General features: G+C 36.6%; 1 protein-coding gene across 1 annotated transcript; it reads right to left on the reverse strand.

Annotated features, from left to right (window-relative positions):
• Nucleotides 1–3,109: 3,109 nt before the first annotated feature.
• Nucleotides 3,110–6,308, reverse strand: LOC121784175 (DNA-directed RNA polymerase III subunit rpc9-like). Its single transcript, XM_042182349.1, has 4 exons — nt 6,301–6,308; nt 6,095–6,212; nt 5,861–6,013; nt 3,110–3,256 (listed from the first exon to the last, which is right to left on the reverse strand). Exons 1-4 carry the CDS (start codon nt 6,306–6,308, stop codon nt 3,110–3,112), a joined length of 426 nt encoding a protein of 141 aa, XP_042038283.1.
• Nucleotides 6,309–16,231: the final 9,923 nt, after the last annotated feature.

Genomic DNA, 16,231 nt, shown 5'->3' on the forward strand with positions numbered 1-16,231 from the left:
GCCTAGTTCATCTGAGCTTGCTCCGTTAGGCTATAGGGCTGTGTTGTGAAACGAATTCGGGTCTGAGTAGGGCCGCAAACCCTATCAAGCTGTGTACACTAGTGGGATCGTGAGCCATCCTTGCTAGTCGGCCGGTCTCGTGGGCGAACAGTGTGGCCACACTTTCGACGCACTGTGATATGATGATTGTGATTGATGGAATGCTGTGAAAAATGGGGAGATAAATTGTCTGGCCAGACTTGAAATGTTTTTGTGTTCTCGTGATATTTCTTACTACATAAAACTCGAAATCACTGGTATGGATGACATAACTAATATAAAATGTTTTCGGCATGAGCCCATTGAGTACAATAAGTACTCAGCCCTGCATATTCTTTTTCTTTATGTGCAGGTTGAGCGGGATGTTGTGAAGGATGTTGAGTTGGCCTAAGAACTTAGGATGCGTTGTGTCTTCATACATAGGCGTTATCCTCGACTCTCTTTAAACCTTATTTTCGCTGCTATATTTTGAACTATGTCTCAAGACTTTAATCTTTTTCTTACTGTGTTTGAGCATATTTCGTTGTGTTAGGTTTTTAACCGAGTATTTACAATGTTACTTTAAAATGGTGTTTACGTGATTTAAACTAAATGTTTCTTTAGAAGTTAATTGGGTTTTTTTATATATATATTTTCTCCGCTGCTTCTTTTGAAAAATCATTTGTCATAAGTCGTTGCTAATTAATAATAGATTTATAACATTAGGTTTCTTTAAACTAAAAATTTTTATTTGCTGAACTTTTAATGAACTAAAATATTATTATTCCTTTAAGCTAATTAAGTTTTCTTTTAAAATGTTATCCTTGTATGTTGTCATTTTGTTGTCCCTTGGTGACGGCCGCCTCGTTAGTTGTACCCCTAGTATGGGCGGTCGTGACAAAAATGAACAAGCAAGAATCTGTTAGACCATTAACAGCGCTCAGAAAGTACGATATTGGATTTTTAAGACTATCTCATGGAACGAATTATTCAAACATTGTCTTGTTATATTCCAAAAGAAACCAACTCATAAAATTACCACAGGATGTCCCAATCCCACATCATTATTGTGAAAGTTTTCTAGATGTTTAGAAAAAAACATGGACAACCCAACTTGAATGTTTTTCGTTTACATTTCCTCCATTTCTATTGAGAATTACCATATGAATCTGAATCGTGATATAGACTTAGTGATGGCTCAAAATTTAACCTAAACACATCACTATCTTGTGATCAGGAATACAAATACTGAAAAGAACTTAACAGTTCACTAGCTTACCATTTGGTATTTGAATCTACAAGTTATCCTAACATTTGAATCAAATATGCTAAGCCGATTCAGTTTCAAGAGCGCCCCCCCTTAATTTCATTAGACTGCTTATTAGTGAACATTACATTGTATGCACAGAGCTTAGTATAACTCCACTTTACAAAAGTCGACATCTTTTATTTAGCAAGGGTCACACTGATCAACCAATTTTCAGTATAACTTGGATAGGAAAACTCAACATAAGTGGACACACAACATTGATAAATATAACGATGTGGATGGCTCTTTATTGAAAAACAATGTAGGAATGACAATTCAACAACACAACAAAACATAAGGAACTCAATAACAAGAAATGATAGAGATTACAAGGAAAAGCTTAAGTTCATTTCTTGGTCTTATATTCACAATATTAAGAATCTCTACCTTTGCAAGGTCAAATTCTTGGAACTCGGCAACAAAGTTATCGATAATTTCCCTTGTTTGATTGCAAGCAACAGTCCCCTCTAAATAATCAAAAACCTAAACGATAAACAAAAGATATGAGAGATGCAATAAAGAAGTGGTAACATAAGTTGATGATCATAAATAGGAATCCCCAACCTTGAACTCAGATTGAGATACGGTTGCAATAGCTCGTGAGGCGTACTTTCCAGTCCCTCTTGATCTCAAGAGATCAAGCGATTCAAAATTAGTGAGAGCGTCGGCGCTAGCCTCAATTCTGAAATAAAGTAGAGAAAAAGGTATCTGCTTCATATGTTAATTCTCATTCTGTAAAAAGCGGAAATGTGTAGAAACTCTCTATACGTATATTTTCATCGATAGGATGCTCACTCCTTTGAGAGCTAAAACTTGTTTCAGTATATTATGAGCTGTGATTTGGTCAACCAGATTTGTAATGGTGGCTGCAGTCGCCGGAGCGGAGGGATTGCGGTCGCGGTCACGGCGGCGGATGAGGGTTTTGGATTTGGGGGTATGTTTTGATTGTTTAATTTATTGTTGAAAAAAATGCATTTTGTATATATTCATCAACAAATATAAAAAATGATTTTATTTTCTTAACATACTTTTTTTACACAAAGAGTATGTTAAGAAAATAAAATCATTTTTTATATTTGTTGATGAATATATACAAAATGCATTTTTTCCAACAATAAATTAAACAATCAAAACATACGCCCAAATCCAAAACCCTCATCCGCCGCCGCGACCGCGACCGCAACCCCTTCGCTTTTTCTTTTTTAACTCTATTTTGCTACATGATTTTTGTGAGGTGTCATTGCAGTGATAAGATTTATGAGAAGCATTAATCCAGGATACCTTTTATGGGACAAAAGGAGGTGCTAGATGGATTTCTTAAAAAAGAAACAAGAAACAAGAACAAGATACAACTAATTGCGCTTCATTCGGGCTACGCCGACGGGCCTAATTAATACAATTTGGTCTGTCTAGCCCGAAACCCAAAGTATCCTAAAATGAAATCAAATTTGTAGCAAGAGTGGAACAAATTAGAGATATTTTCTTTTTGTAGTATAATTATTATTGTGCAAAACTTAGAAAAGAGAAATCACTAGCTTTGCAAAAGTACAAAAAAATAACTTGACATTGAAGTAGTAATTGGCTCTTGAGAGTTCAGTTGTTAATTTCACATCACTGTGCAAAATTTCACACTACCATCTTCCTTCTTATACTAACTAAAATTCATGGATAATGCTCTAAAGAAATTAAGCAGAGGTGGTAAAAGAAGTATACTATGTAGTATGGTTAAGGCTCGGTCTCTTCTTCTTCTTCTTGCCCTTCCCCATCCCCCTCAGCAGCCTGTTAAGGCTCGGTCTCTTCTTCTTCCCCCTCAGCAGCTTCCTCGTTTGCTTCAGCCACCTGAGACGGATGAGGTGGCAATATCCTAGTGATGGTCTCTACAAGCTCTTCAGCCTTATCTTCCATACGTGACTCGCATTCCTCGATGAGCTGGTGAAAGGGAAAAAAAGAAAATGAACAAGCAAGAATCTGTTAGACCATTAACAGCGCTCAGAAAGAAAGTACGATATTAGATTTCTAAGACTGTCTGTTAAAGAAGAGCCCAAGATAACAACATCATGGAACGAATTATTCAAACATTGTCTTGTTATATTCCAAAAGAAACCAATTCATAAAATTACCACAGGATGTCCCAATCCCACATCATTGTTGTGAAAGTTTTCTAGATGTTTAGAAATAATATGGCCAACCCAACTTGAATGTTTTTCGTTTACATTTTCTCCATTTCTATTGAGAATTACTATATGAATCCGAATCCTGATATAGACTTACTGATGGCTCAAAATTTAACCTAAACACATCACTATCTTGTGATCAGGAATACAAATACTGAAAAGAACTTAACAGTTCACTAGCTTACCATTTGGTATTTGAATCTACAAGTTATCCTAACACTTGAATCAGTTATGCCAAGCTGATTCATTTTCAAGAGCGCTCCCCCTGAATTTCATTAGACTGCTTATTAGTGAACATTACATAGTATGCACACAGCTGAGTATAACTCCACTTTACAAAAGTCGACATCTTTTATTTAGCAATACCCCTTTCTTAGCGTAATAATTCTAGGTAATGATCATAAATGAAATACTCGAGGCTCCAGGCAACAAAACACATGAAATCATAAATAATATCCCCTCCGTCTGCCAAAACCTAACACGTTTGCCATTTTGGGTTGTCCGCCATTTAATGACACATTTACCTTTTTTCCACGTTTAGTAACTTTACTCCACTTACTCATTCCACTCTCATTCTACTATAAAATAAATATATAAAAATGAGACTCACATTCCACTAACTTTTTTACTCATTTCTTTATAAGTCAAAAATTTCTTAAAACCCGCACCGAGTCAAAATGTGTCTTTAATTGGCGGACGGAGGGATTAATTCGGTGGAGCTAGCCAATGTTAATCTAAAGTTCAAGTGTGAAGTGTGAACATCCAATCACCAAACCCCTGATGTTCCTCAAAATTAAACTGAGGTATATGTCAAATTTGCCATGGTTGTGTAACTGCATGCATTGAAAACAGAGTAACCTAAACAACAACAAATGGACAAGATACCAGATCGTCCTAAACTGATTCCCGTAATTTATCTTAAATAAAATACTCCAGACTCCAGGTGACAAAACAAATGAGATCATAAATAATAATTGGTTTAGCTAGCAAATGTGAATCTAAAGTTCAAGTGTAAGGCATCAGAAACAAATTTGCAAACCACTGATTTCCCTCAAAATTAAACTTAGATAGATGCAAAATTCGCAACAGCACCTAAACACATCACTATCTTGTGATCAGGAATACAAATACTGAAAAGAACTTAACAGTTCACTAGCTTACCATTTGGTATTTGAATCTACAAGTTATCCTAACACTTGAATCAGTTATGCCAAGCTGATTCAGTTTCAAGAGCGCTCCCCCTGAATTTCATTAGACTGCTTATTAGTGAACATTACATAGTATGCACACAGCTGAGTATAACTCCACTTTACAAAAGTCGACATCTTTTATTTAGCAATACCCCTTTCTTAGCGTAATAATTCTAGGTAATGATCATAAATGAAATACTCGAGGCTCCAGGCAACAAAACACATGAAATCATAAATAATATCCCCTCCGTCTGCCAAAACCTAACACGTTTGCCATTTTGGGTTGTCCGCCATTTAATGACACATTTACCTTTTTCCACGTTTAGTAACTTTACTCCACTTACTCATTCCACTCTCATTCTACTATAAAATAAATATATAAAAATGAGACTCACATTCCACTAACTTTTTTACTCATTTCTTTATAAAGTCAAAAATTTCTTAAAACCCGCACCGAGTCAAAATGTGTCTTTAATTGGCGGACGGAGGGATTAATTCGGTGGAGCTAGCCAATGTTAATCTAAAGTTCAAGTGTGAAGTGTGAACATCCAATCACCAAACCCCTGATGTTCCTCAAAATTAAACTGAGGTATATGTCAAATTTGCCATGGTTGTGTAACTGCATGCATTGAAAACAGAGTAACCTAAACAACAACAAATGGACAAGATACCAGATCGTCCTAAACTGATTCCCGTAATTTATCTTAAATAAAATACTCCAGACTCCAGGTGACAAAACAAATGAGATCATAAATAATAATTGGTTTAGCTAGCAAATGTGAATCTAAAGTTCAAGTGTAAGGCATCAGAAACAAATTTGCAAACCACTGATTTCCCTCAAAATTAAACTTAGATAGATGCAAAATTCGCAACAGCACTAAACCGTATGTATTGAAAACAGAGTAACCTAAACAACAACAAACAGGCACGATACCAAATCATCTTAAACTCATTCAGAATAACATCTTCACCTAGTATTTGAACCAAGGGTCACACTGATATTCCAATTTTCAGTATAACTTGGATAGGAAAACTCAACATAAGTGGACATACAACATTGATAAATATAATGATGTGGATGGCTCTTTATTGAAAAACAATGTAGGAATGACAATTCAACAACACAACAAAACATAAGGAACTCAATAACAAGAAATGATAGAGATTACCGGGAAAAGCTTAGGTTCATTTCTTGGTCTTATATTCAAAATATTAAGAATCTCTACCTTTGCAAGGTCAAATTCTTGGCACTCGGCAACAAAGTTATCGATAATTTCCCTTGTTTGATTGCAAGCAACAGTCCCCTCTAAATAATCAAAAACCTAAACGAAAAACAAAAGATATGAGAGATGCAATAAAGAAGTTGTAACATAAGTTGATGATCATAAATAGGAATCCCCAACCTTGAACTCAGATTGAGATACGGTTGCAATAGCTCGTGAGGCATACTTTCCAGTCCCTCTTGATCTCAAGAGATCAAGCGATTTAAAATTAGTGAGAGCGTCGGCGCTAGCCTCAATTCTGAAAAAAGTAGAGAATAAGGTAACTGCTTCATATGTTAACTCTCACTCTGTAAAAAGCGAAATGTGTAGAAACTCTCTATACGTACATTTTCATCGATAGGATGCTCACTCCTTTGAGAGCTAAAACTTGTTTCAGTATATTATGAGCTGTGATTTGGTCAACCAGATTTGTAATGGTGGCTGCAGTCGCCGGAGCGGAGGGGTTGCGGTCGCGGTCACGGCGGCGGATGAGGGTTTTGGATTTGGGGGTATGTTTTGATTGTTTAATTTATTGTTGGAAAAAATGCATTTTGTATATATTCATCACAAATATAAAAAATGATTTTATTTTCTTAACATACTTTTTTTACACAAACAGTATGTTAAGTAAATAGAATCATTTTTTATATTTGTTGATGAATATATACAAAATGCATTTTTTCCAACAATAAATTAAACAATCAAAACATACCCCCAAATCCAAAACCCTCATCCGCCGCCGCGACCGCGACCGCAACCCCTCCGCTTTTTCTTTTTTAACTCTATTTTGCTACATGATTTTTGTGAGGTGTCATTGCAGTTATAAGATTTATGAGTAGCATTAATGCAGGATACCTTTTATGGGACAAAAAGAGGTGGTAGATGGATTTCTTAAAAAAAGAAACAAGAAACAAGAACAAGATACAACTAATTGCGCTTAATTCGGGCTACGCCGACGGGCCTAATCAATACAATTTGGTCCGTCTAGCCCGAAACCCAAAGTATCCTAAAATGAAATCAAATTTGTAGCAAGAGTGGGACAAATTAGAGATATTTTCTTTTTGTAGTATAATTATTATTGTGCAAAACTTAGAAAAGAGAAATCACTAGCTTTGCAAAAGCACAAAAAAATAACTTGACATTGAAGTAGTAATTGGCTCTTGAGAGTTCAGTTGTTAATTTGACCTCACTGTGCAAAATTTCACACTACCATCTTCCTTCTTGTACTAACTAGAATTCATGGATAATGCTCTAAAGAAGTTAAGCAGAGGTGGTAAAAGAAGTATACTGTCACGACCGCACTTCCTAAGGATAGAAAGCACGGTGGATCGCGACTAATGGTGGATCGCGACTAATGGGAGATCACGAAGCAACTTAGTTTGAATGAAAATAGTCCAAAAGACTAAGGAAACATAAGAGTTCTTAAAACTTGGCATAGCGGAAGCATTTGAGAGTTGGCTACTACTATGTATGAAGACACAATAGGAACCGGAACATTTATTGAATACTGTCTTTGTCCAAATGCTCAACATCCTCCGTCCTCGTCAACGCTCAACCTGCACATAGGGAAAACATATGCAGGGCTGAGTACTTGATGTACTCAGTGAACAAAAGCCAAAACAATTTTATAAAAACAGTTATATCATGCCACCATTGAGTGACCTCGAGGTTTAAACTTGAAAAGGCCCGAGACACTAAATTAAAATATCTCAATCACAACCTTTCAACTCATCCTTAAATCATTTTTCCTCATCATTTCAAAACACAACCATTTCTCCTTGATTTATGTAAGAAACTGCCATATCTGTTCATTAGGGTGCCGTGTAAGGTGCCACTTTCCACGAGCACGAAAACCGGCCAACCCATTCGATGACTCAAGGTCCTCATCGTGTACACTAGTCCGAGTAGGGATGCACCCTTGCTAGGACCCGAATTCGATTAAACTCATAGTAGGGACTCACTCCCCACTAAGCAATCAATCTCATCAACATCAATCTCATCAACATCAATCTCATCGACATCAACATCCTGTGAACGAGAATGTGGCCGCAAACTCGATCACTAGACCGGCCGACCCAAAAGACGGCTCACGATCCCCATTGATGTACACTAGCCTGATTAGGGACTCACTCCCTAGTCAGACCCGAATTCGATTTCAATAGGTCTAGTAGGGACAAGTCCCTTGCTAAAGAAACAGATAGGCATTTCTCAAAACAAAAACATGACATGATATTCCCTTTGCAAACTTTATTTTCCTCAAAAACGTTTTTGAAACATAAATCATTTTTCTGCATAGGTCGAGCATCATCTCACATCATATCAACAAGTCGAGCAATTCATAACCACTCAAAAAACTATACAGCGCAACTCATGACAATCACTTTCACTTTAAGCACATAAATCACATAATTATGTAATAATCGCAATAACAGGCATTTCGTCACATAAATTGATGCTCAAACCAATATATCAAATCGAAAGCTTTTGAAAATACTTTAGTTCGAAAGCCCACCTCAAAAGCTTAGTAATTTCCTTAAACAACTTCTCTATCCGTCTTTAACGAGCGTGCGAACCACCTTCTCGAAAAATAATTAAAGTACACATCAATCTCAATGACGAAACATTTAGAATGCATGCACTTTAATTAAAGTCTTTTAGTTCGTTTTCTCGGTTTTTGCGCATTTTCGATTATTCGGCGGCCGCCCAAGGCGTCGCGTGCGACGCCGATCGGCCGCTTACGCCCGTCCTTTCCTCCGTTGGCTCCTCGTATTTTCCATGACGTCGGAATAAACTTCCAAAAATTATTTAAGCGCATAATTAAATTATCGCAACTATTGCTCTTCGAAATTATATTATTTCGGACTTGGGGTAAAATTATTCAACCTCGAATTATTCGGAAATTAATTAAATAATTTCCCGCGATTTAATTTAATTGACGGCCCAAAGATCTATTTGCTTAGCCCACCTTGTTCCTCCAATTAAAAGAAATTAGCCCAACAAGAAATAAAAGAATGAGACCCAAATCATTTTTTTAGCACAAGGCAAAAGGCCCAAACTCTTTAAACACTGCAAGGCCCAATTAAAAGTCAAAAGGAAAAAAAAAATTTAGTCCAAAAGAACTACTCCCTTTTCCCTCTCGGTAATCGTCTCTCTCTCTTTCTCCCAATCACATTTGCCCCAAATTCTCGCCGCCTATTCTCCTCCATCTCCACCGCCATTTTCCGTCGCCGTCGCCGGGCACCACCGTGCCGCTGCTGTCCCAGCCCGTCGGTCAGCCTCCAATCAACCCCGATGCAGCCCCAAAAACAACCCGGCAGCCCCGCTGCTGTCCCAGCAGCCCCGAACAGCCCCGGAACACCGTGAAACGAACCCGAACTATCCCGATTCGACCCGCAAGATAAGTTCTCATTACAAAGTTATCTTCTTTCGCATTTTTTTTTCCGATTAACAGTCGTGCGGTTCAATTCGATTGATGTTGGGTTATTGATTGAATATTGATCATGTCAAGTGTGGGAGTGATGTATGATGAACAAGATGCTAAAAATCATGACTTGAAATTGGGAAGGAAATTATACCTTCGTTTCGGTCGTGGAAATAGGTAGGGCGGAGAGGGATGAACTCCTTGGCTTGGCAGATTGTTTCTTGACTTGTGTGAGATTGAAACAAAAAAGGCAGCAATTTCTTCTACTCTCACTCTCTCGGCTCTCTCTCACTCTCTCTGTGATTTTGCTTGAAAATGTTGAGGCGAAAGGGTAGGAGAGGAGATAAATGAACATCGAATTTAATTTGTGTGACTCTGATTTTTTGCAGACTTGAATGAGGAAGGTGGAAGTTCACCTTGGAAACTCAAGAGTTGGCGTTATGGGGAGGAGAAGGAAGAAGCTTGGGCTTGCAAGGAGTTCTATGAAGAAATTGGGCTCAAAACATCTCCCACAACTTTAATATTAAATTGTTTTGGCTCATTTAGTTGCATAGCTATAATCTTATTTATTTGTTGGACTTTCTTTTTTTCGATTGTCATGGCCCAAAGCCTTAAAAACATTTGGACTCCAACTTTATTTGAGAAGCCCAAGTGTATATACTTTACATTCTCGCATGTCTTTTTATTAATTAAAGTTCACGGAAAACTTTAATTAATTTCTTCATTCCCATTTCCAACAAAGATTAAGATAGCCCGTTGTTACATTTAGTACTTAAAAAGTACGGGCGTTACAATCTATCCACCTTAACAGAAATTTCGTCCCGAAATTATTCATCTCATAACATTATCAATTATACTCCATTCATTATCACGGCCAATATCGATTGCATAAACATTTCTTATTTCAAAACATTTTACCTTCTCTTTTGTTGAGCGCGGCGAGACGGAATTTTGAGCCTTCGATGAATACTCTTTTAGTCTAGCGAAATGAGTCTAGACTAGATTGAATAAAAGACTCTCGGTCCAGAGCGGAAGGAAAAATTGCTCTGATACCATTCTGTCACGACCGCACTTCCTAAGGATAGAAAGCACGGTGGATCGCGACTAATGGGGGAAATAAGAAGCGGGGAAAAGGGGGGAAACAATTAAATGGGTACAACATGTAGATCAAAGACGAAACTTTATTATCAAATTATAGTCTGAGATCACGAAGCAACATAGTTTGAATGAAAATAGTCCAAAAGACTAAGGAAACATAAGAGTTCTTAAAACTTGGCATAGCGGAAGCATTTGAGAGTTGGCTACTACTATGTATGAAGACACAATAGCAACCGGAACATTTATTGAATACTGTCTTTGTCCAAATGCTCAACATCCTCCGTCACTACTAGAAAATTGGCTTGTAATGACACTTAAAATTGTCACTAGAAAATTACTGTGCTGACACTTCATCTATAATGGCACTTATGCAAGTGCAGCACCGGGTACCTGTAGTAAGAGGTAGTGTGTAGATAGTACATCTATGATGACACTTTTTATGTTGAAGTGCAGTAACAATATATTATAAAGTGCAGTGAAAAGCTAGTGTATAGATAGTACATCTATGCTGGCATTTTTTATAAAGTGTGATAAAAAAAGTGTAGTGAGAAGCAATTTTTCTAGTAGTGCGTCCTCGTCAACGCTCAACCTGCACATAGGGAAAATATATGCAGGGCTGAGTACTTGATGTAAAATTATTTCCTTCGAATTTTATGTTTTTTCGGACTTGGGGTAAAATTATTCAACCTCGAATTATTCGGAAATTAATTAAATAATTTCCCGCGATTTACTTTAATTGACGGCCCAAAGATCTATTTGCTTAGCCCACCTTGTTCCTCCAATTAAAAGAAATTAGCCCAACAAGAAATAAAAGAATGAGACCCAAATCATTTTTTTAGCACAAGGCAAAAGGCCCAAACTCTTTAAACACGGCAAGGCCCAATTAAAAGTCAAAAGGAATAAAAAAATTTAGTCCAAAAGAACTACTCCCTTTTCCCTCTCGATAATCGTCTCTCTCTCTTTCTCCCAATCACATTTGCCCCAAATTCTCGCCGCCTATTCTCCTCCATCTCCACCGCCATTTTCCGTCGCCGTCGCCGGGCACCACCGTGCCGCTGCTGTCCCAGCCCGTCGGTCAGCCTCCAATCAACCCCGATGCTGCCCCAAAAACAACCCGGCAGCCCCGCTGCTGTCCCTGCAGCCCCGAACAGCCCCAGAACACCGTGAAACGAACCCGAACTATCCCGATTCAACCCGCAAGATAAGTTCTCATTACAAAGTTATCGTCTTTTGCATTTTTTTTCGATTAACAGCCGTGGGGTTCAATTCGATTGATGTTGGGTTATTGATTGAATATTGATCATGTCAAGTGTGGGAGTGATGTATGATGAACAAGATGCTAAAAATCATGACTTGAAATTGGGAAGGTAATTATACCTTCGTTTCGGTCGTGGAAATTGGTAGGGCGGAGAGGGATGAACTCCTTCGCTTGGCAGATTGTTTCTTGACTTGTGTGAGATTGAAACAAAAAAGGCAGCAATTTCTTCTACTCTCACTCTCTCGGCTCTCTCTCACTCTCTCTGTGATTTTGCTTGAAAATGTTGAAGCGAAAGGGTAGGAGAGGAGATAAATGAACATCGAATTTAATTTGTGTGACTCTTGATTTTTTGCAGACTTGAATGAGGAAGGTGGAAATTCACCTTGGAAACTCAAGAGTTGGCGTTCTGGGGAGGAGAAGGAAGAAGCTTGGGCTTGCAAGGAGTTCTATGAAGAAATTGGGCTCAAAACATCTCCCACAACTTTATTATTAAATTGTTTGGGGTCATTTAGTTGCAGAGCTATAATCTTATTTATTTGTTGGACTTTCTTTTTTTTCGATTGTCATATCCCAAAGCCATAAAAACATTTGGACTCCAACTTTATTTGAGAAGCCCAAGTGTATATACTTTACATTCTTGCATGTCTTTTTATTAATTAAAGTTCACGGAAAACTTTAATTAATTTATTCGTTTCCATTTCCAACAAAGATTAAGATAGCCAGTTGTAACATTTAGTACTTAAAAAGTACGGGCGTTACATATATTATGTAGTATGGTTAAGGCTCGGTCTCTTCTTCTTCTTCTTGCCCTTCCCCATCCCCTTCAGCAGCCTGTTCAGGCTCGGTCTCTTCTTCTTCCCCCTCAGTAGCTTCCTCGTTTCCTTGAGTATTTCATAAACAAGGAAATAAAATAATTTGAAGAATCTCCAAGTAGCAAAATAAGGGGAGGGGGGCGTGTATTTTGAATAGGAGAGAAGAGGAATATTTAAATCCTCAATTAAATGAGAACAGGATTTAAATTTGGAAATTTTGTTATAGGAAAAGACTCCCATAAAATAGGTAACAAATAAATAAATTTCCACAATGAAAATAGAAGCATATGGGGCGTGTGGGATGGAGACAAAATAGAAGGAAAATATTCACATCCCCAATTAATTAGACATAGATATTTATTTGAATAAAAATGGATTCCACAATAATAGGGAAACATATACAATTTCTCCACAAATAGGGAAGGAGCGAACATTTGGCTTTAATTGCCACAAGGGAATAATTCAGCTCTTAATTTAATTAGGGTGAGGGAATAAAATGTGGCAAGATTTAATTGGATTTAAAATAAATAAAGGGAATCAACATGGCACCAATTAAATCAAAGAAATTAATTCATTCTCCCAATTAAAATAGAGAATTTTTGAAACTCCCAAGGATAATAGGCTAGAGTTCGATTTCATGTAGTACAATTTTGGGATCATTTGGTTTGGATTTCATTTGGATAAATATCCCAAAACAATCAATTAAATCCAAGAAAAGAAATACTATTTCAATAATTAGAAAGGACCGATAATTCCAATGAATTGGCTTAAAAAAATATAAATGCATGATCCTGTTAATTATTTCCCCACATTGGAAAATATAAAATATCAAGCACTTCATTCCACATCACTCACAACAATTATTTCACGCAATTCACTTAATCACATAAAAACAAAAGTTTCATAAATCAACTTCAAATAAGTATATAAAAAGAGTCACAAAATTTTTGGGATGTTACACAATATCGTAGTGATGGTCTCTACAAGATCTTCAGCCTTATCTTCCATACGTGACTCGCATTCCTCGATGAGCTAGCGAAAGGGAAAAAAACAAAATGAACAAGCAAGAATCTGTTACACCATTAACAGATCTCAGAAAGTACGATATTGGATTTCTAAGACTGTCTGTTAAAGAAGAGCCCAAGATAACAACATCATGGAACGAATTATTCAAACATTGTCTTGTTATATTCCAAAAGAAACCAACTCATAAAATTACCACAGGATGTCCCAATCCCACATTATTGTTGTGAAAGTTTTCTAGATGTTTAGAAAAAAACATGGACAACCCAACTTGAATGTTTTTCGTTTACATTTCCTCCATTTCTATTGAGAATTACTATATGAATCCGAATCCTGATATAGACTTACTGATGGCTCAAAATTTAACATAAACACATCACTATCTTGTGATCAGGAATACAAATACTCAAAAGAACTTAACAGTTCACCAGCTTACAATTTGGTATTTGAATCTACAAGTTATCCTAACATTTGAATCAGATATGCCAAGCTGATTCAGTTTCAAGAGCGCCCCCCCCTGAATTTCATTAGACTGCTTATTAGTGAACATTACATTGTATGCACACATCTGAGTATAACTCCACTTTACAAAAGTCGACATCTTTTATTTAGCAATACCCCTTTCTTAGCGTAATAATTTTAGGTAATGATCATAAATGAAATACTCGAGACTCCAGGCAACAAAGCACATGAAATCATAAAAAATATCCCCTTCGTATGCCAAAACCTAACACGTTTTGCCATTTTGGGGTGTCCGCCATTTAAAGACACATTTACCTTTTTTCCACTTTTAGTAACCTTATACTCCACTTACTCATTCCACTCTCATTCTACAATAAAATAAATATATAAAAATGAGACTCACATTCCACTAACTTTTTTACTCATTTTCTTTATTAAGTCAAACAATTTCTTAAAACCCGCACCGAGTCAAAATGTGTCATTAATTGGCGGACGAAGGGATTAATTCGGTGGAGGTTGCCAATGTTAATCTAAATTTCAAGTGTGAAGTGTGAACATCCAATCACCAAACCCCTGATGTTCCTCAAAATTAAACTGAGGTATATGTAAAATTTGCCATGGTGGTGTAACTGCATGCATTGAAAATAGAGTAACCTAAACAACAACAAATGGACAAGATACCATATCGTCCTAAACTGATTCCAGTAATTTATCTTAAATAAAATACTCCAAGTGACAAAACAAATGAGATCATAAATAATAATTGGTTTAGCTAGCCAATGTGAATCTAAAGTTCAAGTGTAAGGCATCAAAAACAAATTTCCAAACCACTGATTTCCCTCAAAATTAAACTGAGATAGATGCAAAATTCACAACAGCACTAAACTGTATGTATTGAAAACAGAGTAACCTAAACAACAACAAACAGGCACGATACCAAATCATCTTAAGCTCATTCAGGTTAACATCTTCACGTAGTATTTGAACCAAGGGTCACATTGATATTCCAATTTTCAGTATAACTTGGATAGGAAAACTCAACATAAGTGGACATACAACATTGATAAATATAATGATGTGGATGGCACTTTATTGAAAAACAATGTAGGAATAACAATTCAACAACACAACAAAACATAAGGAACTCAATACCAAGAAATGATAGAGATTATCGGGAAAAGCTCAGGTTCATTTAATGGTCTTATATTCACAATATTAAGAATCTCTGCCTTTGCAAGGTCAATATTTTGGCACTCGGCAACAAAGTTATCGATAATTTCCCTTGTTTGATTGCATGCAACAGTCCCCTCTAAATAATCAAAAACCTAAACGAAAAACAAAAGATATGAAAGATGCATTAAAGAAGTGGTAACATAAGATGATGATCATAAATATGAATCCCCAACCTTGAACTCAGATTGAGATACGGTTGCAATAGCTCGTGAGGCATACTTTCAAGCCCCTCTTGATCTCAAGAGTCAAGTGATTCAAAATTAGTGAGAGCGCCGGCGCTAGCCTCAATTCTGAAATAAAGTAGAGAAAAAGGTAACTGCTTCATATGTTAATTCTCACTCTGTATAAAGCGGAAATGTGTAGAAACTCTCTATACGTTCATTTTTATCGATAGGATGCTCACTGCTTTGAGAGCTAAAATTAGTTTCAGTATATTATGAGCTGTGATTTGGTGGACCAGATTTGTGATGGTGGCTGCAGTCGCCGTAGCGGAAGGGTTGCGGTCGCGGTTACGGCGGCGGATGAGGGGTTTGGATTTGGGGGTATGTTTTGATTGTTTAATTTATTGTTGGAAAAAATGCATTTTATATATATTTATCAACAAATATAAAAAATGATTTTATTTTCTTAACATACTTTTTTTACACAAAGAGTATGTTAAGAAAATAAAATCATTTTTTATATTTGTTGATCAATATATACAAAATGCATTTTATCCAACAATAAATTAAACAATCAAAACATATCCCCAAATCCAAAACCCTCATCCGCCGCCGCGACCGCAACCCCTCCGCTTTTTCTTTTTTAACTCTCTTTTGCTACATGATTTTTGTGAGGTGTCATTATAGTGATAAGATTTATGAGTAGCATTAATTTAGGATACCGTTTATGGGACAAAATGAGGTGATAGATGGATTTCTTAAAAAAGAAACGAGAAACAGGAACAAGATACAACTAATTGCACTTCATTC

This window comes from Salvia splendens, chromosome 21 (genome assembly GCF_004379255.2).
Source record: "Salvia splendens isolate huo1 chromosome 21, SspV2, whole genome shotgun sequence".
Lineage (NCBI taxonomy): Eukaryota > Viridiplantae > Streptophyta > Magnoliopsida > Lamiales > Lamiaceae > Salvia > Salvia splendens.